The sequence below is a fragment of the Cydia pomonella genome, chromosome 1 (genome assembly GCF_033807575.1).
Source record: "Cydia pomonella isolate Wapato2018A chromosome 1, ilCydPomo1, whole genome shotgun sequence".
NCBI classification, from domain to species: Eukaryota; Metazoa; Arthropoda; class Insecta; order Lepidoptera; family Tortricidae; genus Cydia; species Cydia pomonella.
Window position 1 is genome coordinate 29,011,122 of NC_084703.1, and position 23,137 is coordinate 29,034,258.

Consider the following 23,137-nt stretch of genomic DNA (forward strand, 5'->3'; position numbering starts at 1 on the left):
CAAATTTTTTATTATTTTGGCGTTACGACGCCTGACATTACTTTTTTTCCTTTTTTCTATTTTGTGTTTTTTTTTATTATTAATTTGAGGTTTTCTAAAGGGGAACGGCCATTCGTTTTCGTTCCCCTTATGATAACCCCGAAATAATAATAAAAACACACAAGAAAAAAGCATGATGGCAGAATTTTGCTTGTACGTTTTTAGGGTCCCGTAGCCAAATGGCAAAAAACGGAACCCTTATGGATTCGTCATGTCCGTCTGTCTGTCCGTTTATGTCACAGCCACTTTTTTTCCGAAACTATAAGAATTATACTGTTTAAACTTGGTAAATAGATGTATTCTATGAACCGCATTAAGATTTTCACACAAATATAAAAAAAAAAACAATAAATTTTGGGGGTTCCCCATACTTAGGACCTCATTTTTTTTTTTCATCAAACCCATACGTGTGGGGTATCTATGGATAGGTCTTCAAAAATGATATTGAGGTTTCTAATATCATTTTTTTCTAAACTGAATATTTTGCGCGAGAGACACTTCCAAAGTGGTAAAATGTGTGTCCCCCTGTAACTTCCAAAATAGGAGAATGATAAAACTAAAAAATTATATGATGTACATTACCATACAAACTTCCACCGAAAATTGGTTTGAACGAGATCTAGTAACTAGTTTTTTTTTAATACGTCAGAACCCTTCATGGGTGAGTCCGACTCGCACTTGGCCGCTTTTTTTATGGTTGATGTGTTACAAAAGATAGTTTAATTACCTACGGACCTTTGATACAACAACGATTTTTCTCCCAATAGAACACGAAAGTGACGTCTTTTTCGCAAACAAGTCGCAGCAAGACTGAATTTGGCTGCTTTAGCATAAATTGAAATATACCTTATCTATGAAAGTAAACCGTACCAAAGTGTGCTATCTCTTTTTAACCCACGGCTTAAACCGGTTTAAGAGAGAAATCTGGTAGTGCTACTAGTAATAAGCTGTTTTAATACAAACACAAGTTTAACACGAATTTTGAAATAACTCCGTTTATCACTAAGCGAGCGACTTGTTCTACTAATAAACTTGGTTTAAATCTAACACTTTCAGGAAGAAAATAAATATTTCACCCACCTCTGATCACATGTTACCTCCAGCGTATATTAGAAGTGTCTTGCTTTGCGGTTTGCATGCCAGATCGAGCAGCAGGCAAACGGACTCACAACGCGGAGCACCGTAGAAGAATTTGGGGCATTAATTTGTGGGCAACACCTCCATCCTCCTAGGAAGTCTCCAATCAGAAGATAGTATCAAGCACAACAGGTTCTGAATGCTGGATATAAAACATTGAATACAATTTTCAATTTTACAATTTACACCCAGTCAGCAGCTGGAAATTCCAGGATTGGATTACTTCGATGGAGGTGAAACCCTCAACTGAGAAAGGGCCAACATGCTCTTGGTAGTTTTTTTTTCTTCAATATCCGTTGGCTCCTTTGCACTTTGTTTCGTGTCATTAGACAGCATTTTGCAAGCTCTCAAAGTAAATATGCCGTACAGAGTTTATTTCAAAAATCTTGTAAAATAAACTCTTCATGACTTCGTTTTTAGGGTTCCGTATCCAAAGGGTAAAACGGGACCCTTTTACTAATACTCCGCTGTCCGTCCGTCTGTCACCAAGCTGTATGTCATGAACCGTGATAGTTGGACAGTTGTAATTTTCACAGATGATGTATTTCTGTTGCCGCTATAACAACAAGTACATACCACGCATAGAACGTGAGTTTTTTGCCGTTTTTATAGATACTGGTACGGAACCCTTCGTGCGCGAGTATGACTCGCACTTGACCGGTTTTTTCCTTCACATGACATTTAGGAATAAAGTAAAATAATATGAGCTTTTGTGATTTTTTTCACTTTATCCACCTATGACCACACAACATTCTTAATTCCCTAGATTTAATAAGTAACTTGATTTATCTATAATGACAGAATTTTTCTTATAATCAAAAATGACATAATTATGCACTCCATTAAAATGGGACTGATCGCGTTTCGATGGACAAATTTGTTATTTCTGTATTTTAGCTGTAATTACATCGTTTCACGACATCTAGGTGATAAACGAGTAAATACATGTAATTGCAAACAGCGTTGGCATTTCAAGCGCTGACTTCACAGTTTAATGTATGTTCTTTGCAATAGATGGCGTTAAGCGCAATATAAGTTACTAGAGCCAGAGTATGGGTTGGTAAGTTGATATGGATCAAAAGCGTTTGGGGAAACAGGCGACTTTCCTCTAAACATTGTGAATGTGAACCATTAATGTATATATTACTAAGGCCTATATATATATAATCATGAAGATTTGAAAAAGTAAAAGGTGTGAATAATATTAGTCGACCAAAAAAATTATACTTTTTATATAAATATAATTTGGCATACACACACATTATTTTAATTAGGCATAGATTTTTACGTTGGCCACGCCCCTAGAGATGGGTAGGAGTGAGTAAATACTGAGTATTTACTCAAAGCACCCAATAAATAATCGTAGGTGAGTAAAAACGATTGCTAATGAAATATTTAAAAAGGTGATATTTAAATACTAAATTAATTTTATTGAAGATTGAATATTCATTTAAAAATAAAGGTAAGTCTAAGTACCCACAACACAAGCCTTTTTGAGCTTACTGTGGGACTAATTCCATATAAAAATATTAATAATAATTACAAGCGGTCTTATTGCGCTGCCAAATTACTTTTGAGTAGTTGAAAATGGGAAATAGAGATGTACAATAAAAACAATGGAAACTTAATAGTTTCACATTTAATTACTTCATTTTAGTTTGTTTTTTAATATCACGTTCAAAATATAATTTAATGCCAACAAATAATTCATTAGTTGCTTTATAAAAGAAACATATGTCCATATTATCCTTTCTAACTATTATAACTTTCTGATATATATGTGTATCGGAAGTCGATAAATGTGAACTCCCTATGACAATTCAAAAATGCCACATTAATTCCGGTTCAATTAACTTTCACTCTTTAATATATTTTTCAAATATTGATCTTTGCGAAAAGTGTACTATGCTTTTTGTATAAAAATTTGTTTAGATTTGCCGGTGCCACTGTTTATTTACGAAAATATAAAAATAAACTTACCATAGAATTGATTTTAATTACCTTTCCCGCATTAATATCTTTATAAATATTGATTTTAGCGAAAAACTATACTAAAAAACCGGCCAAGAGCATGTCGGGCCACGCTCAGTGTAGGGTTCCGTAGTTACTCTTCCTTCACAATAAGCTAAACTGGAGCTTAAAGTATAGTAAATTGTTAACCAAGGGATGAAACGGTACCTTTCACCCGAGTTAAACAAATAGGCAAATTTGCATAATCAGTACCTAATTAAAGTAAGTCTTTTTACTATGAAGGGAAAACTTTTTGCGATAACTCAAAAACAGCTAAACTGATCATGTCCGCTATAGTTTTCATTTAATGTCTTTCTTAAGCTCTACTTCCACGATTTTTTTCATATTTTTTGGACCTATGGTTCGAAAGTTAGAGGGGGGGGGACACATTTTTTTTTTCTTCCGGAGCGATTATCTCCGAATATATTCACTTTATCAAAAAATGTTTCTTGAAAACCCCTATTAGTTTTGAAAGACCTTTCCAACGATACCCCACACTCTAGGGCTAAAGCGGAAAAAAAAATTCACCCCCAGTTTACGTGTAGGGGAGGTACCCTAAAAAAAATTAAATTTTTAGATTTTATTGTACGACTTTGTCGGCTTTATTGATTTATATATCCATGCCAAATTTCAGCTTTCTAGCACTAACGACCACGGAGCAAAGCCTCGGACAGACAGACAGACAGACAGACAGACAGACAGACAGACAGACAGACAGACGGACATGGCGAAACTATAAGGGTTCCGTTTTATGCCATTTGGCTACGGAACCCTAAAAAGGGACTTTTAACCGCTGGGTGCCTTTAGCACCTGGATGATTGGGCCAGGTGATCTTAGTGTATTGCACGAATAAGAACATAAAGCGCGCAGTACGTAAGTAAATTAGGTCACAATGCAATATTAAGGTACCATCAAGGTGATCTGATGATGGACACAGGAGGTGACTATAGGAACTCTGTCATAAAACAACACAACCTATGTGTTTGGGTTTGTAAGAATTGTCTTGATGAGTATTAGTTGCCCGTTGAATTAAAAATACCAGCCCAGCCAGCGATCAATACTTGTATCAAAAATGAATATTTTGACAAAAAAACAAATTTCTTTGAATTTCACTAGTAAGGTAAATCAGTACCCCTAGTGTAAATTTAATCGATAGCGTGACGTGACGAACGCGTTTGCGTTATGTCTCATTTTATATGGGATTTTGAGTTTCCAAAACGTGCCGCTTGGCGTGCTGTTTTTAAATCCTAAATGAGACTTAACGCAAACGCGTACGTCATGTCACGGTATCGAATAAATTTACACTAGGGGTTCAGTACCCTGCCTACCCATTATTAGTATAAGTTCAGTATAAAATAGCAAGTGATATAACTGAGCGACGCCACAAGCGAAATTTCAAACAGAAGTACATTTTCAAAGTAATTCAAGTAAAACATTAACACCCGTGCAATGGCCATACCTTGCGTCGCAAGACTCGCGCGCGCGCCATATCTTTTGTTCCCTTCTACTTTCCTGGAGTTATGCCCCTCTTAAAACCTTATTTGCTTAACAAATAAGTATAACAAAGAAAACAAATCACCAAACGTGAAATACATACGTGTGGTTGAGGAGTTCCGTTCTGGTCTTCATCAGTAGTTCTACTTAATTAAATGAAACTTTTTCGTATGCAAATACTAGATACGTTGCTGAAAATACAAAAGTCGCTATATGTATGCCTATTATTATACACGTATATGCCTCTGTATATTTACCGTTAGATAAGAGATAAAATCTGACTGATTTTACTGACTGTCTCGCTAGCGTGGAGGCCACAATAACTGACAGTGATGCAGAAGCAGCTTATGTACTGGGCGACTACAACGCGCACCCCTGTACCAGGTTTGGGTTGGAGCTCGAGGCTTTTTGTGCTGATTACTTGCTGGTCTGCGCGGATATGGAACTGCTAGGAGAGGGCACGTACACCTTTGTGAGTGATGCTCACTTATATCCTGGCGGTGGCTAGATTACTGTGTCACAACACGGGCAGCGGGGGACACAATCACAGCAGTGCATGTGGACTACGGTGTTTACTGGTCCGACCACTTTCCGGTGTCCGTAGTGTGTGAGATGAGTGTGATTACCAATAAAAAGGAAATAGACAGTAAACTGAATTTGCTCAACGGAGTCCGATGGGGCACAAGAGACCTAAATCATTTGAATATCTACGCCAAGCACTGTGATACTAGGCTAAGACTAATTAAGTTTAATAGTCACGGTAACAATTGTTATGATTGTCAGCAAGTTATACAGTGTGTGTCTTTCATAACGACATTGGTTTTAAGTAACGATAGTTTAAAGTGCTGTTAACAGTTTTATCAAAAGAATATAACGATTGCCTTTTATAGTTAAGAGTAATTAATTAAAAAAAAAATCTCGAGCAGCAATGTAATGCAAACATTTATTTGACGTTTCAGAGAGGAAGAGCTAGTTTCGTTTCCATTTAAATTCGATCAAAACATTAAGTAACTCGGAACTGTTGCCGACGTTAACTTATTTACTGAATTATTCACTACTAGAAAACACTGCAATTTAAAACATACGCGATTTTGACCACACTAGCACAACAAATTTACATCAACAAATCTTTCTGTGTCTTATTGTTAGCCACCACATTTATGAATCGCATTATTCACCGAGCTAGACTGATACCAAAAATCACTGCACATACATTTATTATCACTTCTTAGAAATCACATTACCTACTTCAAACATGCTTATTAAATTTATTAGGAATGTCTGTGTTGATCAACAAACTCGATGTTATCTTGACACTTCAACCCAATCAATGTGAAGTTATCAATCGGTACTTAAACGAAACAATTATCTGATTCCGCCTTCTTAGTTAACACAAAGTTACCTACTTACACCAATCTTTTGACTGCACTGGCTGGTATGACAGGATGCAGGTAGGTTGACGTAAAATATTTAGGTGACTTTTTTCATGAAATTGTCATGTCATAATTTTCTTGCCAAAATGCCACGACCATCGCCTTATACCTCGCAAGAATTAGCGGATATGATTATAAAGTATGGCGAAGCTATGCAAGATGCTAGACTAGCGTTAACATTATATCGGGAGCAATTTCCAAATCGTCGAATTCCGCAAAACCCCAGAGTCATAGTCGGTGCATTGCAGCGTGTCCGGGAAGACATGCCCATTACTGGGAGAATCCAACCGTTGGCAAATGGACCCCGTCTTCATGTTCGTAATGAAGAAATTATACTGGAACATTTTGCTGAAAATCCAGAATGCAGTACAAGAAATGCCGGGCGACATTTTCAAATGAAGCACAAAACAGTTCACAGGATTCTCAAAAAAAACTTGCAGCATCCTTACAAATTTTTAAAGGCACACGCAATATTGCCTAGGGATTTGCTGCCACGTTTAACATTTAGTCGCTGGCTATTGAACAAACACAATACCGACCACCAATTTACCTCAAGAGTAATATGGACTGATGAGAGTACTTTTACTCGGAACGGCGTGTGGAATCAGAGAAATACACACTATTGGGCAAGAGTAAATCCTCGTGTGCTAAGAGAGACCGGTCATCAATACCGATGGGCTGTAAACGTCTGGGCAGCCATTCATGGTGACCGTATAATAGGTCCAGTATTTATCGACGGAAATCTCAATGGCGAAAAATTCCTGGAATTGCTTAGTGGTCCATTGACTAATTATTTCAATTCGTTGCCAGAAGAAGCACGGGAGCTGACTTGGTTGCAAATGGACGGAGCTCCGGCACATTCATCAGTTCGCGTGCGTAATCATTTGAACTTAATGTTTGGAAACCACTGGCTCGGTAGATTTGGGCCTCGACGTTGGCCGGCCCGTTCACCGGACCTCACGATGTTAGATTTTTTTTTATGGGGGGCCATAAAAAACGAAGTGTATTCGAAACCACAAATATCTGTTGAAGATCTTCGGAACAGAATAACTGACGCGTTTCAAAAACTTCAGCAGAACACTAATTTTGAAAGCGTACATCAGTCTCTCATACGCCGATGCAATACTTGCATCGAAATGCAAGGACGTCACATCGAACATCGTTATCTTCGACGAGTGAATCGCAGAGATTGATTTTATTTTTTGAATAAATAAAAACTTTTTAATCTTTTTTTTATTTTTTCGAACTTTGACCAAGAAACACTTGCGTAGTTTCTCCTCAAGCAACTTTTGTGAGTGAGAAAGAGAGGAGAAACTTCGCAAAGTGTTTCGCGATAGCAGGGCGGTTAAGTCCTTTTCTTACGAACAAGGTCACTTGTCATGATTTTTGACGGTCTTGTCAATCAAAAGTGTCACCGACATGTACGATGTAGGTAATTGTAATAGGTGTCAGGATGTCACTAAGAGCGAAATTTCAATGAAATCACATGACCAATGAGCGGAATTCTTCATAGCAAAAATCAAACTGTCAGAGGGATTGACCTAACTGTTTTATCGACTTATCGATGTTACGGAATAATATCGCATTAGGTATCCATAATCAACTTAAAAGATTATTCTGTAACATTTGACCTCTTTGATAAGCAACTTGCATCTCCGTATTAAGTAAATCGTCACATATGTCACTTGAGTTTTCATGAGTGATTTCCGTGCCGTGTTACTAAAATGGTTAATCCTAAAAGAAAACAATAAAAAAATGGATACAGAAAGATTCTTATTTCAGTTTCAAAGAAGATTCTTCCACAATATATTGCTCTAAATGTTACGTTCATTTACATCATAAAAGTATTGTCTGTTTTATTCTTTACTATTATACCAAAATACAGTGGCGGTCAGCTAATTAGGGACACCGTTAATTTGTTTGTATGTATATCCAAAAGCCTAATTTCATTACTTTAACTTTGTTTCGTTAAGTGACAAATATTTATCGATAAGTCGATAAAACAGTTAGGTCAATCCCTCTGACAGTTTGATTTTTGCTATGAAGAATTCCGCTCATTGCACATGACAATTGTTAAGTTTAATTTATTACTGATACATTGCGTGCCCAATTAATTTGTATGAAAATTTTATTTTTTTATTTTTTAACTAAATATGCTAATTTCAGTTCATTAGGACTTATACTTTCAGCCCTTGAAATTAGTGTCGTTATGAAAGACACACACTGTATGCATGAAAAACCGGCACTTAATTAATATTTTTTATGACTTGCTAAAAAGGTCTTGGACTGGAAATAACACTGTATCAACCTGCAGCCAAAAACTATTATGGTCGGAGAACCCAAGAATACTTAATCCCAAAAATTTACAATGAATACCCAATACTGCTAGATATCCCTAAATTAAAAATAGGTAGCCTGAAAGAAAAATTTAAAGAAATATTAATAGACAGATTCGATAACTCCATAAAGCATGAATAGTAAATGAAATACCTAACATTAATATTAGTATCATAAAATAACTTCATATAAATCAACTATTGTAGTGCCTCTTGCCACTTGTGTTGTAAAAATATAACTAGTTGTTAGTTTATAAACAAACGTAGTAATTAGCGTTAAGGTAGTTTTTTACGCACCGCTGTGCTCCTGTCCCGCGCCCGCGTCACCAGTGTTAAGTCACCAATCCTATGTTATACCTACTTCATAATTGTAATACCTACATAAAAATTGGCCATGCCGGGACGGTAGGACAGTGCAAAATTATGTACCTTTTTATAAGTATAACGAGCGAGCTCATCGCCAACAAACTGTCTCGCAGTTTGGCGAATACTTTGTTTTGTGGTACACATATTTTATATTTTAATGTTATAATAAAAAATAAATAAATAAATAAATAAAAAAAAAAAAAAAAAGTGAGAGAGTCACGAGAGGGCCAAGCAGTGTTTGAATTGTTGGGACGGCAGGCCGCTTAGTGGGCAAACTTTTGATCAAATGATCCACAGTCGGAAGGTTTTTAAGAACAAATTGAACTGGTGTCAGAACAACGAGAACACTATACGTATGAACATACTAGCCACCCATCGCGCTGACAAGAACTTTGTCAAGTTCTAGAAGGATACAAAAAAAACTTAATCCTAAAACTAGTGTTCCAGTCAGTATCGAAGGTATACATGATGCAAAGGATATTGCCGAGTTGTTCTCACATCACTTCTGTGTCAAGCCACTCCCTGCTGCAGGTGACAGTGTTTGGTTTATTGGCTAATTTGTATAACCAATGTCTTAACTTGGGTACCTAACCGAGAAACTTGTAAAGGCAGTGGTAGTTCCTGTGCCAAAAAATAGAACGGGTGATCTTTCAAGTATTAAAAATTACAGACCGATTTCCTTAGGTACAATTCTAGGTAAAATACTTGAAAGATTAATACACCCAGAATTGCAGCGCAATATTTATTTGTAGATGATGCCCAGTTTGGTTTTCGTCCTGGCCGGCCTCTCAATAGATTCTGCGATTTTCAGCCTCAAAAGCACGGTTTACTTCTATATGGCGCGGGAAACTTCAGTATACGCCTGTTTTATAGATCTTAGTAGGGCTCTTGTCCAAGTTAACTTAGAGTTGCTATGGGAGAAACTCGCTAAATCGAATGTGCCTTCAAAGATCGTGAATCTGTTGAGATACCGGTACGAGAACCAATCAAACTGTGTAAGACGGGGCAACATAACCTCTAATGAATATGGATAAGAGTGTGGAGTACGCCAAGGCGGCCTGACTTCGCCGCACCTCTTCAGTCTATACATGAAATCTGATTGTTGTCTATACCTGAATGGGCTGCCATAAGGGCACAAATAATTAGCAATATGCTCGTAGCCATGGTCTAAAGTACAATGTCCTAAATACAAAAATGATGGTTTTCAAGTCACACGGAAAAAACAATAATGTTAAATTTACAGATAATTTGTAAAATTTACAGAGATATGTGTTAAATTTACAGAGATATGTGTTAAATTTACAGATTTCTCTGTAAATTTTACAAATTATCTGTAAATTTTACATAAATATGTCTCGCCAGTGTATCTGGATGAAGCACAAGTGGAAAGAGTGCAAGGGTTCAAGTACCTTGGATATATGCTCACGGAGAGTACTTGATGAGGACGACACTGAGCGAGAGCGCAGGGCTTTGGCCGTGTGGTGCAACATGAAGATGAAGTGAAGGTGACATTGTTTAGGGCATATTGTTTATGCTTCTATACATGTCAGCTCTGGAGCAGATTCACGAGACGCGCGATCAATAAAATTAAAGTGCAGTATAATGATGCATATGAAATTCTAATGAAACTACCATGAAACTGCAGCGCACCAACCATGTTTGCAGAGGCCGAAGTCCCTGATTTTTTTGTTATCATTCGCCGCGGCTTCGCTTCCTTCTGGAGCCGCCTAAAAACGTCTGACAACAGTATTATCCGTAAGCTGTCCTGTTATCTGGACAATCCTATACATAAATACTGGATTTCGGTGCACCGGGAAAGGAACAGGAAGTGACGATACTAACAATGACTTGCGAATTTTTATCAATTTTAGGTATTTTTTAGTATATTTATCGTTGCTTACTATTTTATTTTTTATATTTTTACATTTTACATAATTATTTGAAATGGGTGTTTACCTATAAATAAAGAACTATTATTATTATAATATTTGAAGAGTTCCCCCGATCCCTCATAAACGTTGATCAAAAGCGTATTTTGTATGTACATATGTGATTATTATATTACCCAACTACACGTTATGTACATTTCGTTTTCTTGGTACTATGTACAAGATACAACGTTGCATTACTTTATCGGTTCTAACTTATAAGAGGTACTTGCTTCATAATTAGAGCATTATAATAATATGTGATATAGGTCGTTCATAAGATATCTGTCAGTCAGGGTCACTTTAGTTTATCTCCAAACGGGCAGAATGGCACATGTGTGAGAAATAAATTTAGAGTTAAAATGTTTTTATTCGCCGTGTTAATAATATTATCACTTTCGTGTGTTTTTGCTAATGAAAGGTAATCTCTAATATTTTATGCAGTAACTATCACAAAAAATATCTAAGTGTCTGAAAAGATCTTAAAAAAATGGTTTACAGTATTTTAAAAATTCCAACGTACAACATCTATTTATTACCTCTTTGTTTAACTTTTATAAAAATAAGATTTCTTTTACGATTTATTTAACCTTTATTGCACAATAAATAATTATTAAAATAACGACCTACCCAGTAAACCATTCGTTTATTAAACAAACATTTTATAATTGGCATGGAAATATAAAAAAGAAGGAAAGAGAATACATTTTTCTTGATTTTTCGAGGCACGTTATTTTCTTAGACTTTATTTATCTTTTATGAAGGTATATTTTTCTTATCTTTGAAGTAAGTGAAAAAGTAATTATATCTACAACTTTAAAAACAAGTTTTATATATATATTTTTTTATAATTTTAATATTATTTTTATTTATTTATTTATTTAATTTTTACGATAATCTTCTAAGAATTCCGAGCGTCACGTTTTGTTTTTTTTCGACGCTTAGATTTAACACAAAATATTTTTATGGTAGGGACCATAATTCGACGCGGCTCGATAATTCTATTTAAAACAGTTAATTGTTAGGGTTCCGTACCCAAAGGGTATATCAGGACCCTTAGTGACTACGACTCCATTGTCCGTCTGTCTGTCTGTCACCAGGCTATATCTCATGAACCGCTAGCAGTTGAAATTTTCACAGATGTATTTCTGTTGCCCCTATAACAACAAATACTAAAAAGCACGGAACCCTCGGTGGGCGAGTCCGAATCGCTCTTGTCCGGCTTTTATATTGAGTACTTATCTGTTACGTAAAATGTTGGTAGACATTTTTTGGAAGTTAAGCACATTAATTTATTTAGAAATGTAACATTAAAGCAATAAAAATACGGTAAAAACAACGTATTACTTAAATTATTCGTCGGTATTACTTCAATTATTTTTTAAATTAATCCCAACAAATAGACTTGAAGCACAATCATCATTCGACGCCACAGGTAAAGTGATTTTGAAAATCTAATTGATTAGTGACACCATAATCTGGGGTTACAGCGGTTGCTCCTGTGGTTTGCTTTTATATATTTTTTACATTTGTTTTCGGGTTGTATGTACATTGTAGGTAGAGTCTGTCTTAGGTAACTCATCACCAATTTGGCATTTCCGCACTTTGTCTTAGCAAATGCCATGCAAAGTAGGTTGGTCACTCTCTACTACGTTTAGGTAAACAGTTGAAATTCTGTGTGTATTTTAAGTGTATTGCCTATTACTGTTTCAGCTCTCCGTTAAAAAAAAGTAAATTAATAATTGACAATGATGCTGGTGGTGACGACGCAGTGGCCATATTCCTTGCGCTACTTTATGAGAAGCACTTCAATGAGTAAGAAGTTTTTTATTATGTTCATATTAGTATACACGTAGAAATTATTTCCCGTGCTTGCGTTTGCCTTGGCGATCGCATCGGATCTCTCCTTCGTGCCTTGCTCAGTGATGTTAGATGCCAACATCATGATACAAATTTGCAAAAAATATGATACCCCATACAAACGTTCAAAAATTTACTGTGTAAAATTTTGATACGTGGACACCCCTAAAATGTTGTAACAATGCACGTTACTCTTATCAAGACAGCAGTAGTTTAATAATTTAAAATAATTTGTCTTATTTGTAAGCGTCTGGGTGTTTTCCTTGACCACCCAGCCTTACCCGCTTTCATTTTACATGATACGTCTTGAAAAATGATATATGTATCATAATTATGATACGTATGACACAACCGTCCCTGCTTTGGACGGTTTACGATTTAGTTGATTGATTGATTGATTGATAGTTGCACCGCTACATGCCCTTAGTGCTGCTGCTTCTTACTTAAGTACTTACATACTACGATGGCGGGGATTGTTGCCAACCGGCACGACAGCTGGCTGCCGCCTCCCCTTAATTACGGACAAAATCCAATGCAATATAAAAACTGTAGCTATTATTTTCTGCTGATGTGAATTTTTTGTTTTGGTATTTGTATGGAAAAAAAGCCTAAATATCTGACTTCGTTGAGATTTCGCATCCAGGCACTTCGTGGGCTTCTCAAGTAAAGCTTGTCCTAGAAAAAAATTACGCATTTTAATTTTCACAAAATGTTACACAACAGTTAAAACCCAACTGTTTTAATGTAAATTCTTTTAATTAAACAACGTGTATGTACGCATTTAAGCACGTCATGCTCTCCAGCAACCCCACATTGCATTTTGGCATTTTTTATATAAGGATTTAGTACACAATAGGTACTCAATTAGTACTTACTTAAAAAAAATTGTACCTCCACAGATTAGAAGTAACAGTCAAAAGTATTTGGAGTTGCTGTAGAGCATCGTCCCAGCAACCCCCTCTCGAGTTTTCCCATAAATACTATGTCTTCTACTAACTTAGAGAAAATTTGCAGCACATGAATGCTTGTAAACATTTTTTATTTTATTTTATTAGCCTATTTGTGTGGCCTGGGCAAAGGCCTCCCCTCTAGCTTTCCAATCCTCCCTGTGCTGAGCAAGATCCCGCCAGTCCCGGTGAAATGCATCCAAGCTGTCCCGCCATCTCTTTCTCGGTCTGCCTCTGCCACGACTACACTGGAGATGCCAGCTAGTGGCTATTTTAGCATATGTCCAGCCCAGCCCCACTTTAGCCTGGCGGTCTTCATCCCAACATCGACGACACGGGTTTTGGAGCGAAGCTCTGTGTTCCTCACGCTGTCAGATCTTGGTATACCCAGGATACTCCGCTCCATTGCCCTTTGGCAAACCTTGAGCCGTGATTTTTGCGCCTCAGTTAATGACCAGGTTTGGGCACCATAGGTGAGGATGGGTAAGATGCATATGTCGACGAGCTTGCGCTTCAGTGCAATTGGGAGTTTACCTTTCATGAGTTCCTTCATAGACCAGAAGCTCCGCCAGGCGTTTTCGATCCTTCTATCAATCTCCTTGTCCTGGCGATCTGTGAAGGATACTATCTGGCCTAGATAAGTATACTCGTCGACATATTGCAAAATGTTCCCATCCACCGTCACCCCGTGTTTCTTGCTGTTGGTCATGAATTGGGTTTTAGATTGGTTCATCGTCAGACCAACCTCAAGGCTTGCGTCGCTAAGTTCTTGTAGCATACATTGCAGTTCAATTGCCGATGTTAAGAAGAGTACGATGTCGTCCGCGAATCGAAGGTTTGTCAACCTCCTATCGTCGACCTCGATACCCTTTGTCTCCCAAGAGGCCGCCAGTTTTTTAAAACTTCCTCCAAGCAGCTGGTGAACAATTTAGGAGAGAGCGGGTCATCCTGCTTTATTCCCTTAAGGATTTTAAATTTAGGGCCTGGTGCGTGCAGCTTGATGCTGGCCGTACTATTCTTGTATATCGGTCCAACGAGTTCAACATACGTATGGTTTATATGACTACTCAGTGCCGATAAGATGGCTCCATGTGTGACACTATCGAAGGCTTTATTATAGTCAACAAACGCCAAATACAACGGTTGTTTGAACTCGTTGGATTTCTCTACAATTTGATTTAGGGAGTGAAGGTGGTCGATTGTAGAAAAGGAGGGACGAAAACCGGCTTGCTTGTAAACATACGCTTAAATAAATATGCGTAAAGTGTACAAAATATTTAGAATAATTAGAAACCAGTGGATTGTATTTTTTGCACATAACATACATTACTATGATTCTACTAAAAGTTATGATGTGGCACGTCGCCTGTCCATTTTTCCAAGGAATAATAGTGGATTTCATGATCATTTTAAAATAAATAGAATGTATATGATGTGTACAATATAAAAAAAAAACAATTTGAATATAATTTCTATTGCTATTTTAATAAGAAAAAATCATTAAGTATAATTTTTGTACAAAATTTATATGCATTTCGTATTGCGGTTTCGCGATATACCCAAAAGTAAGCTTATACATAGTGTGGGCATATTTCGCGAGCTTTTTAACCGACTTCAAGATTGCAAAAGAGGAGATTATCAATTAGGTTGTATGTTTTTTTTAAATGTTTGTTACTCCATAACTCCGTCATTTCTGATCTGATTTTGAAAATTATTTTTTGTTTAAATTTATATATATACCTATATATATACAGATTGGTCCCGTTTTTGTAAAAAATCAGTTCTGATCATGGGATCCATGAGGAATCGAGGGAACTCTTCAAATGTGAAAGGCATACATATAGTAATTTTTGTATTTTCTCTAACAAATCAAGCATTTACATTTAAAAAAGTGACATTTGATGAAGTGGAACTGCTGATGATGATAATAATGGAACTCTTCAACGACGCATAGTACACGTTGGGCGATTTGTCCATTTCGTTGTGTTTGTTAAGCAAATTAGATTTTCAAAACAAATTTTTGTCAAGTTCGAGTTCTGAGGATGGGGTCCACATAGAAAATTTCAATTACGTGGCTCTTCTCCTTTAGATTTTTTTAATATAAAAAAAAAACCTATTTCGTCGACACACTCTGTCATTCACTCACTCACTCACTGATGATGACTGAAACTCTTAGGGTACTTCCTGAAGTCGTAGACAGCTGAAATTTGGTATATAAGCTAGTATTAGTACAAACTAACAAAAAAAATCCAAATCTTGAAATTTTTACTTCCTAACCCCTTAAACTAGGGGATGACATTTGTATGAGACTTCCGCAAATGTTGAAGCTAGAGGTCCGAAAATGTATATGGGAACACCTTGTTGTAAATAACATAATACGTTTTTAAAAAAAATTAGTAATTAATAACCCGCCCTTTAAATTAAAGGATCCAAACCTAAGTTATGAGGATTAAACAATAAACCGGCCAAGAGCATGTCGGGCCATGCTCAGAGTAGGGTTCCGTAGTTACTCTTCCGTCACAATAAGCTAAACTGGAGCTTAAAGTATGGTAGATTATTAACCAAGGGATGAACTGTGGGTGTACGTCTTTTGACTATGAAGGGGAAACTTTTTGTGATAACTCAAAAACAGCTAAACTGATCATGTTTGCTATAGTTTTCATATAATGTCCTTCTTAAGCTCTACTTCCACGATTTTTTTCATATTTTTTGGACCTATGGTTCAAAAGTTAGAGGGGGGGGACACATTTTTTTTTCTTTTGGAGCTATTATCTCCGAATATATTCACTTTATCAAAATATGTTTGTTGAAGACCCCTATTAGTTTTGAAAGACCTTTCCAACGATACCCCACACTGTAGGGTTGAAGCAAAAAAAAAATCACCCCCACTTTACGTGTATGGGAGGTACCTTCAAAAAAATAAAATTTTTAGATTTTATTCTACGACTTTGTCGGCTTTATTGATTTATATATCCATGCCGAATTTCAGCTTTCTAGCACTAACGACCACGGAGCAAAGCCTCGGACAGACAGACAGACAGACGGACATGGCGAAACTATAAGGGTTCCTAGTTGACTACGGAACCCTAAAAACGACGAATCGCTTAGAGAAAAGGTAGGTAGTGCCCTTGCGCTTCTCTTTGCCCGTCTTGGCGGGGGCACTGCCGTGCTCGCAGATTAACAGCTGCCGGCTTCTTATAATTTACTTAATTCTTATAGTTTATAATAAATTAATAGTACTCAATTTTCAGGTCTCAACTTCTAGCGCTTACTACGGTTAATGGTAACACAATAGAGAGTAATGTGTGTATAAACAACCAGAGAATTCTTAAAGTAGCTAAACGGCAAAATGTGAGTAATAGGTTAAACGAACTTTTAGAACAGTCGGAAGTGACCCTGTCTATGAAGCTGAAGACATCTTGAATTTCTAATCCGGGTAACCGGCTTTTTTGGCCCTTATATCGTAAGGTTTACCTACCTGCTTATCTGGGTCTAGGAAATTGTGAACAAAATGAATATAGGTGTATTCCTATTAACACATTTGTTTTCAGTTAAAAAAGATCACACATAGTTACTTATTTAATAAATTGTGATCCGTAACTAGTCTTCGTGGATCTTTCTCGCAACTCCTTATAACCATTATTTTCCAATTCTTAGTTTGACAACCCTGACTCACGATTGAAGTAAGTTCAATCGATGCATAGGTTTCTTAAATTCTGAAATCCTACCAAAATTAAGCGACTAAAACGAAACAATATGAAGCGAATGGCAATGGCATAGGGAAACTTCGTCCCGTTCCGTTCCGTTTCATCATAACGGTTAATGGTGATTGATTATCTCGAGGCCACTTAAAGTCTATTTGCCGGCTTGTATTAAAAATGACCCAATTCAAGTAGGTAGTATACATGCTGGGTTACTAAACAGGTACTTTTGTATTATATTTACATGACTATAGGCTTATGTCAATCATGTTTGTATTTATTTTTAGATTCCTATTTATAGAGGGGCTAAAGACTCTCTTTTAAAAGATTTTCAAAGAGGCAATTATTACGGAGACGATGGACTCGGAGATAGTGGTGAACAATTGATCGATTTGCTGCCAGCCCAGGAGAAGAACGCAGTATCAGCTCTCATTGATCTGACCAAAACTCATCCAGGTACTTCCGATAAAACTCAACTTCATACACTAGTATGAACCCAAGATAGTTGGTTAAGTTCTTGCGATAGCATATAATAGTGATGAATTAATGATACATTTAACTCTTTGTTGAAGAACACTGTCATTAATATTTTAGTTATCTACTTTTTATTGAATGTAGGTATTTAAAATTATGTAATTAACTAGACGCATCTGAACAGATTGAGCACATCGTTTCAGGTAGTATTTAAATTGCGAAAGCAGCTTAATAAAATGACTATTGATTTATTTTTTGTAAAAGTGGAATCTTGAGTATTGCGAGGGTTTCAAGGCACAAGCGTTTTAAACAAACGTTGCCTCCGGATGAACCACACACAATTTTTCACCGCACTAACGCGAGGAAAATACTAACTATGAAATACCAAAAAAAGAACAAATTATAAAAGTGATGTTTGTACACACTTTAACATTCCGTTATTATTCAATAAACATTATCTTAACCATGACCTAATCAAACACCTTAAGTTTTTTACCCATTGGTTCGATGTTTACAAGCACAATAACTTTTTAAGAATCCTTTTATATATTAATATGATAGCTTAGATAAAGATGATCGATGTACAAATTCCAAGTGTACATTTATTTACCTTAGTTTGCTATATCAATATTTAAAACTTCATTTTTAAATGAATAGATAACGTTTTATTTTTAAAATAGGCTTCATAAATAGTATCCAATACTTATAATTTGACGACCTTTCTAGCCTTATAATTTGACTACCTTTCTAGCCTAGTGGGTAGTGACCCTGCCTATGAAACCGATGGTCCCGGGTTCAAATCCTGGTAAGGGCATTTATTCGTGTGATGAGCATGGATATTTGTTTCTGAGCCATGGATGTTTTCTATGTATTTAAGTATTTATAAATATGTATGTATTATATATATCGTTGTCTAAGCTGCTAAGTACCCGCAACACGAGCCTTATTGAGCTTCCCGTGGGGCTTAGTCAATTTGTGTAATAATGTTCTATAATATTTATTTATGTAATTTATATTTATTTATTCATATAATAATTCTGTTGTTAAATAAATAATTGTTACTTGCCTTAAACTAAACAAAAGCTGTAATGGCATTAAAATTAAAATACTACTCATATTGAATTATTTTAAGGCTCGGCTTTTGTTGCCAAACTATTTATTTTAGTACCTATTTCTATTTTTTCAAACTACCGATATCCGATTAGTTAGTTCGGTTTAAAGAATCTTTATTGTTGTCTAAGAAATTACAGAAATTTCACTTAAAGACAACTTATAAATAGCTAACTTAAAAAAAAACAATACAAGTTACGCAATAAACAAGCACTTATTATGACAATGTTTAACAATAATACAGTTGCATAGTATAGTTGACCGGTTAAATACGTGCCTTTGTTAATTCCCGTTAACCCTTAAATTGTTTTTGTCCGTTTAAAATGACGTCCTATAAAGCCAATGTTTACTAAGATTTCCAGGAACTCTCGCGCCGGTGGCGTGATTTGCGCGGTCTAGCGTCTATCTCTTTCACTCTTACGCACATTTATAGGTCTTTCGCTACTCAAAATTAGGAATAATACTCAGTTCAAAAATTGCAATGGTGAAGTGTGTTGACGCTTGTGACAAATATCGTTTATTATGTAAGTATTTTAATGGTTTATGCATGTTTTGTATTAAATTTAGTTAAAATATTAATTACGTTACTGATTAGTGTAATAATTGTGAATAAATAGCAACCATTTCACTCTTATTTTTGTAGTTATAATATATGTCACTTCAAACGGACATTGCCAGTATAGTACTAAATATTGTGTGTTTCTTATTTGTCACTTGTAACGGACATTGCCGACATCCGCTAGAATTAGGGGGTTCTCAAAAACGTCACTTATAAAGGACAGTACCAACTTTTAGAGACTAATAATTATGGTGTGTTGCTAACATCCGTTGCATTTTTACAGTAATATGGCGGGGCAACGTTTGAGGTCAAAGAAGATCATAGCTCTTCTACCACCTCCAGAATCTGAAGACTCTGATTTAGAGTCAGATGACGACCAAGAAAGGAGAATTTTAGCCAGACAGTTTTTTAGAGACGACCGCAGCAGCAGATCCTCTTCTCCTAGAAGTGTGTCACCTGGACTGTTTGACCTGCTAGACGTGCTCAGCGACGATGATGAAACAGGGCAAGATACAAGAACATCTGTCAGATCTGAAGACCAGAATAGACCACAAATTCTAGCCCCTGATTCTCCGCTTGACCAGGACGTTCCATCTTTACCAGCATTTACAGTACCAGAAACACCATCAATGACTTCTGTGGATAGCCCATTAACACCAGGTATGAGTAGATCTCCGTTCATAGCCTCCGTGTCGCCAGCAGCAGCACCAAATTCCGTGGGTCGTTTGAGATCAGGTGTAAGGACACGACGTAGACCAGCAGCTACTACTACGGGGTCGTCGCCAATGCTTCCTCCACCCACAGTACCCAATACAAGGAAGCGTAAGATGAAACAATTAGATTTCTGTTTTAAAAAAACTAAATATACAGGCACGGTTGAAGTTGATGCTGATCCCCAGTTCGCAGAGCAATTTGAAGTAAAGTCACCACGCCAATATTTTGAATCATTTTTCACTGAGGATCTCATAAATTTTATAGTGGATATGACGAATCTTTACTCAGTCCAAGAAAGCGGTAAATCTATCTGTGTAACAAAAAAAGAAATTGAAAGTTTCCTGGGTATTGAAATTATTATGGGAATCGTTGATATGCCGGCAGTCGAAGATTATTGGAGTAATGATCTAAGATTCGAACCTATAGCATCTGTCATGTCTCTCAAGCGTTATAGATGTATCAAGCGTTATCTACACTTTTGTGATAACACAAATGTTGACAAAACTGACAATTATCACAAAGTTTCAGCCGTGATCGAACATGTGCGTCAACGATGCCTGCAAATAGAAGAAGAGAGATCATTTGCTATAGACGAAATGATTATTCCTTATAAAGGAAAAAAGGCAGGCAATAGAAAACAGTATAACCCCAAGAAGCCTCACAAGTGGGGGTTTAAATTTCTGGTCCGAGCTGGCAAAACCGGTATGGTCTATGACTTCTTTCCATATGATGGCGCAAACACATTTCGGAATGCTCGGTTTACAGAGTGGGAAGAAGATTACCTTGGTGTTGGGGGTAAAACAGTTGTCCACTTGTGCAAAACCATATCACACCCAGTTTTGTGTACTGTTTATTTTGACAATTGGTTCACTTCTCTGGAATTGATTTACTACTTACGCAACGAAATGGGAATATTATCGTTGGGCACAATAAGAAAAGATCGACTGCGAAATTGTCGTACGACCAGCGACAAAGACATGAAAAAAAAAGGACGAGGATCATACGAAGTACTGTGTGACAATGCAAAAAGATTGGCTGTCACAAAATGGGTTGACAATCAATGCATAAACATAGCCAGTTCGTTTTGTGCTCAAGATCCAGTAACGACAATAGAGAGGTATGACAAGAAGGAGAAAAAAAAAGTTGCCGTGTCCTGTCCAAATGCCATTAAAGTTTATAATGCGCACATGGGAGGAGTTGATATAGCAGACATGTTAACCGCATTATACAGGATCCACATGAAAACGAGGCGATGGTACTTGTCGATATTTTCTCAAACGTTGGATATTTCGTTAAATAACAGCTGGTTGTTGCATCGACGAGACTGCCAGCAACTTGGTGAGAGTAACTTGTCTCTGAAAAAGTTTCGGGTACAAGTTGCTCTGGCACTGATAAAAACTGACGGAAAGTCACAGATCGAACGAGCGCCACTTGCTCCTGGAATTGCTACAATTTCTAGGCCTTTCAAACCACGTCCAGTCAATGAGGCACGTCTTGATTGCTACGATCACTTTGCTGTGTTTACATCCCAAGGCAGATGTCGTCTGTGCAAAACCGGAAAAACTACAGTCATGTGCTCTAAGTGCGATATCCGGCTGTGTTTTACACCTAAAAAGAATTGCTTTCTGTGTTATCATAAGGAAAAATAGTTTATAGTTTTGTTAAGACTTTAACCAAAGAAACTCTTGTTATGTTCATTTACGGAGGCCGTCATATTTTATGTTTACTTGATGTTATTGAATACCTAATGATAATATACCTATTGTAATTTGATCTCAGTAGTAGTGTCAAGTTAATTTTATTTTAAAACGTTTTGTTTGTAGAGGATTATTTAAGTTTTTGTTTTTTTTTTCCAATGCCGACAGTGTGCAGTTATTGTTGGCAATGTCCGTCTCATGTGACGTATTTAAGTTAGATATGACGTAAGGTGAAGTTGGCACTGTCATTTCTAAGTGACGTTTTAAAAAAAACATTAAAATCTTATTTCCATTTTTTTTTTGTTTTTATTTCCTCTAATCTACCTCAACTGAACCTAAAACTGAAAATTTCGTTAAAAAAAACCTGTGCGATCATAGAGTGAACATTTAAGGGTTAAGTTTGATGCCGTCGAGATATGAAAACTTCGACATTTGATGATGACATATTTAAAGATACCTACCTAAAACTCTTATTAAATAACCGGCCAAGAGCATGTCGGGCCACGCTCAGTGTAGGGTTCCGTAGTAACTCTTCCGTCACAATAAGCTAAACTGGAGCTTAAAGTATAGTAAATTGTTAACCAAGGGATGAAACGGTACCTTTCACCTGAGTTAAACAAATTGGCAAATTTGCATAATCAGTACCTAATTAAAATAAGTCTTTTTACTATGAAGGGAAAACTTTTTGCGATAACTCAAAAACAGCTAAACTGATCATGTCCGCTATAGTTTTCATTTAATGTCTTTTTTAAGCTCTACTTCCACGATTTTTTTCATATTTTTTGGACCTATGGTTCAAAAGTTAGAGGGGGGGGGGACACATTTTTTTTTTCATTCGGAGCGATTATCTCCGAATATATTCACTCTATCAAAAAATGTTTCTTGAAAACCCCTATTCGTTTTGAAAGACCTTTCCAACGATACGCCACACTCTAGGGTTGAAGCGAAAAAAAAATTTCACCCCCACTTTACGTGTAGGGGAGGTACCCTAAAAAAAATTATTTTTTTAGATTTTATTTTACGACTTTGTCGGCTTTATTGATTTATATATCCATGCCAAATTTCAGCTTTCTAGCACTAACGACCACGGAGCAAAGCCTCGGACAGACAGACAGACAGACAGACAGACAGACAGACAGACAGACAGACAGACAGACAGACGGACATGGCGAAACTATAAGGGTTCCGTTTTATGCCATTTGGCTACGGAACCCTAAAAACGGGAATTAACAAAGGCACGTATTTAACCGGTCAACTAACTAATCGGATTTCGGTAGTTACAGGGGGGGGGGGGGGGGGACACATTTTTTCACTTTGGAAGTGTCTCTCGCG

General features: G+C 36.6%; 1 protein-coding gene across 2 annotated transcripts in view; it reads left to right on the forward strand.

Moving 5' to 3' along the window:
* The first annotated feature begins 11,025 nt into the window (after positions 1-11,025).
* The window catches only part of LOC133519197 (nucleoside hydrolase-like), a 38,384-nt gene continuing 26,272 nt past the window's right edge, over positions 11,026-23,137 (forward strand). For both annotated transcript variants that reach the window (XM_061853192.1, XM_061853183.1), the window contains exons 1-4: positions 11,026-11,164; positions 12,457-12,558; positions 16,802-16,901; positions 17,539-17,707. In XM_061853192.1, the coding sequence (XP_061709176.1) occupies positions 11,106-11,164; positions 12,457-12,558; positions 16,802-16,901; positions 17,539-17,707 (430 nt within the window). In that variant the 5' untranslated portion in view covers positions 11,026-11,105. The remainder of the gene's footprint in view (positions 11,165-12,456; positions 12,559-16,801; positions 16,902-17,538; positions 17,708-23,137) is intronic.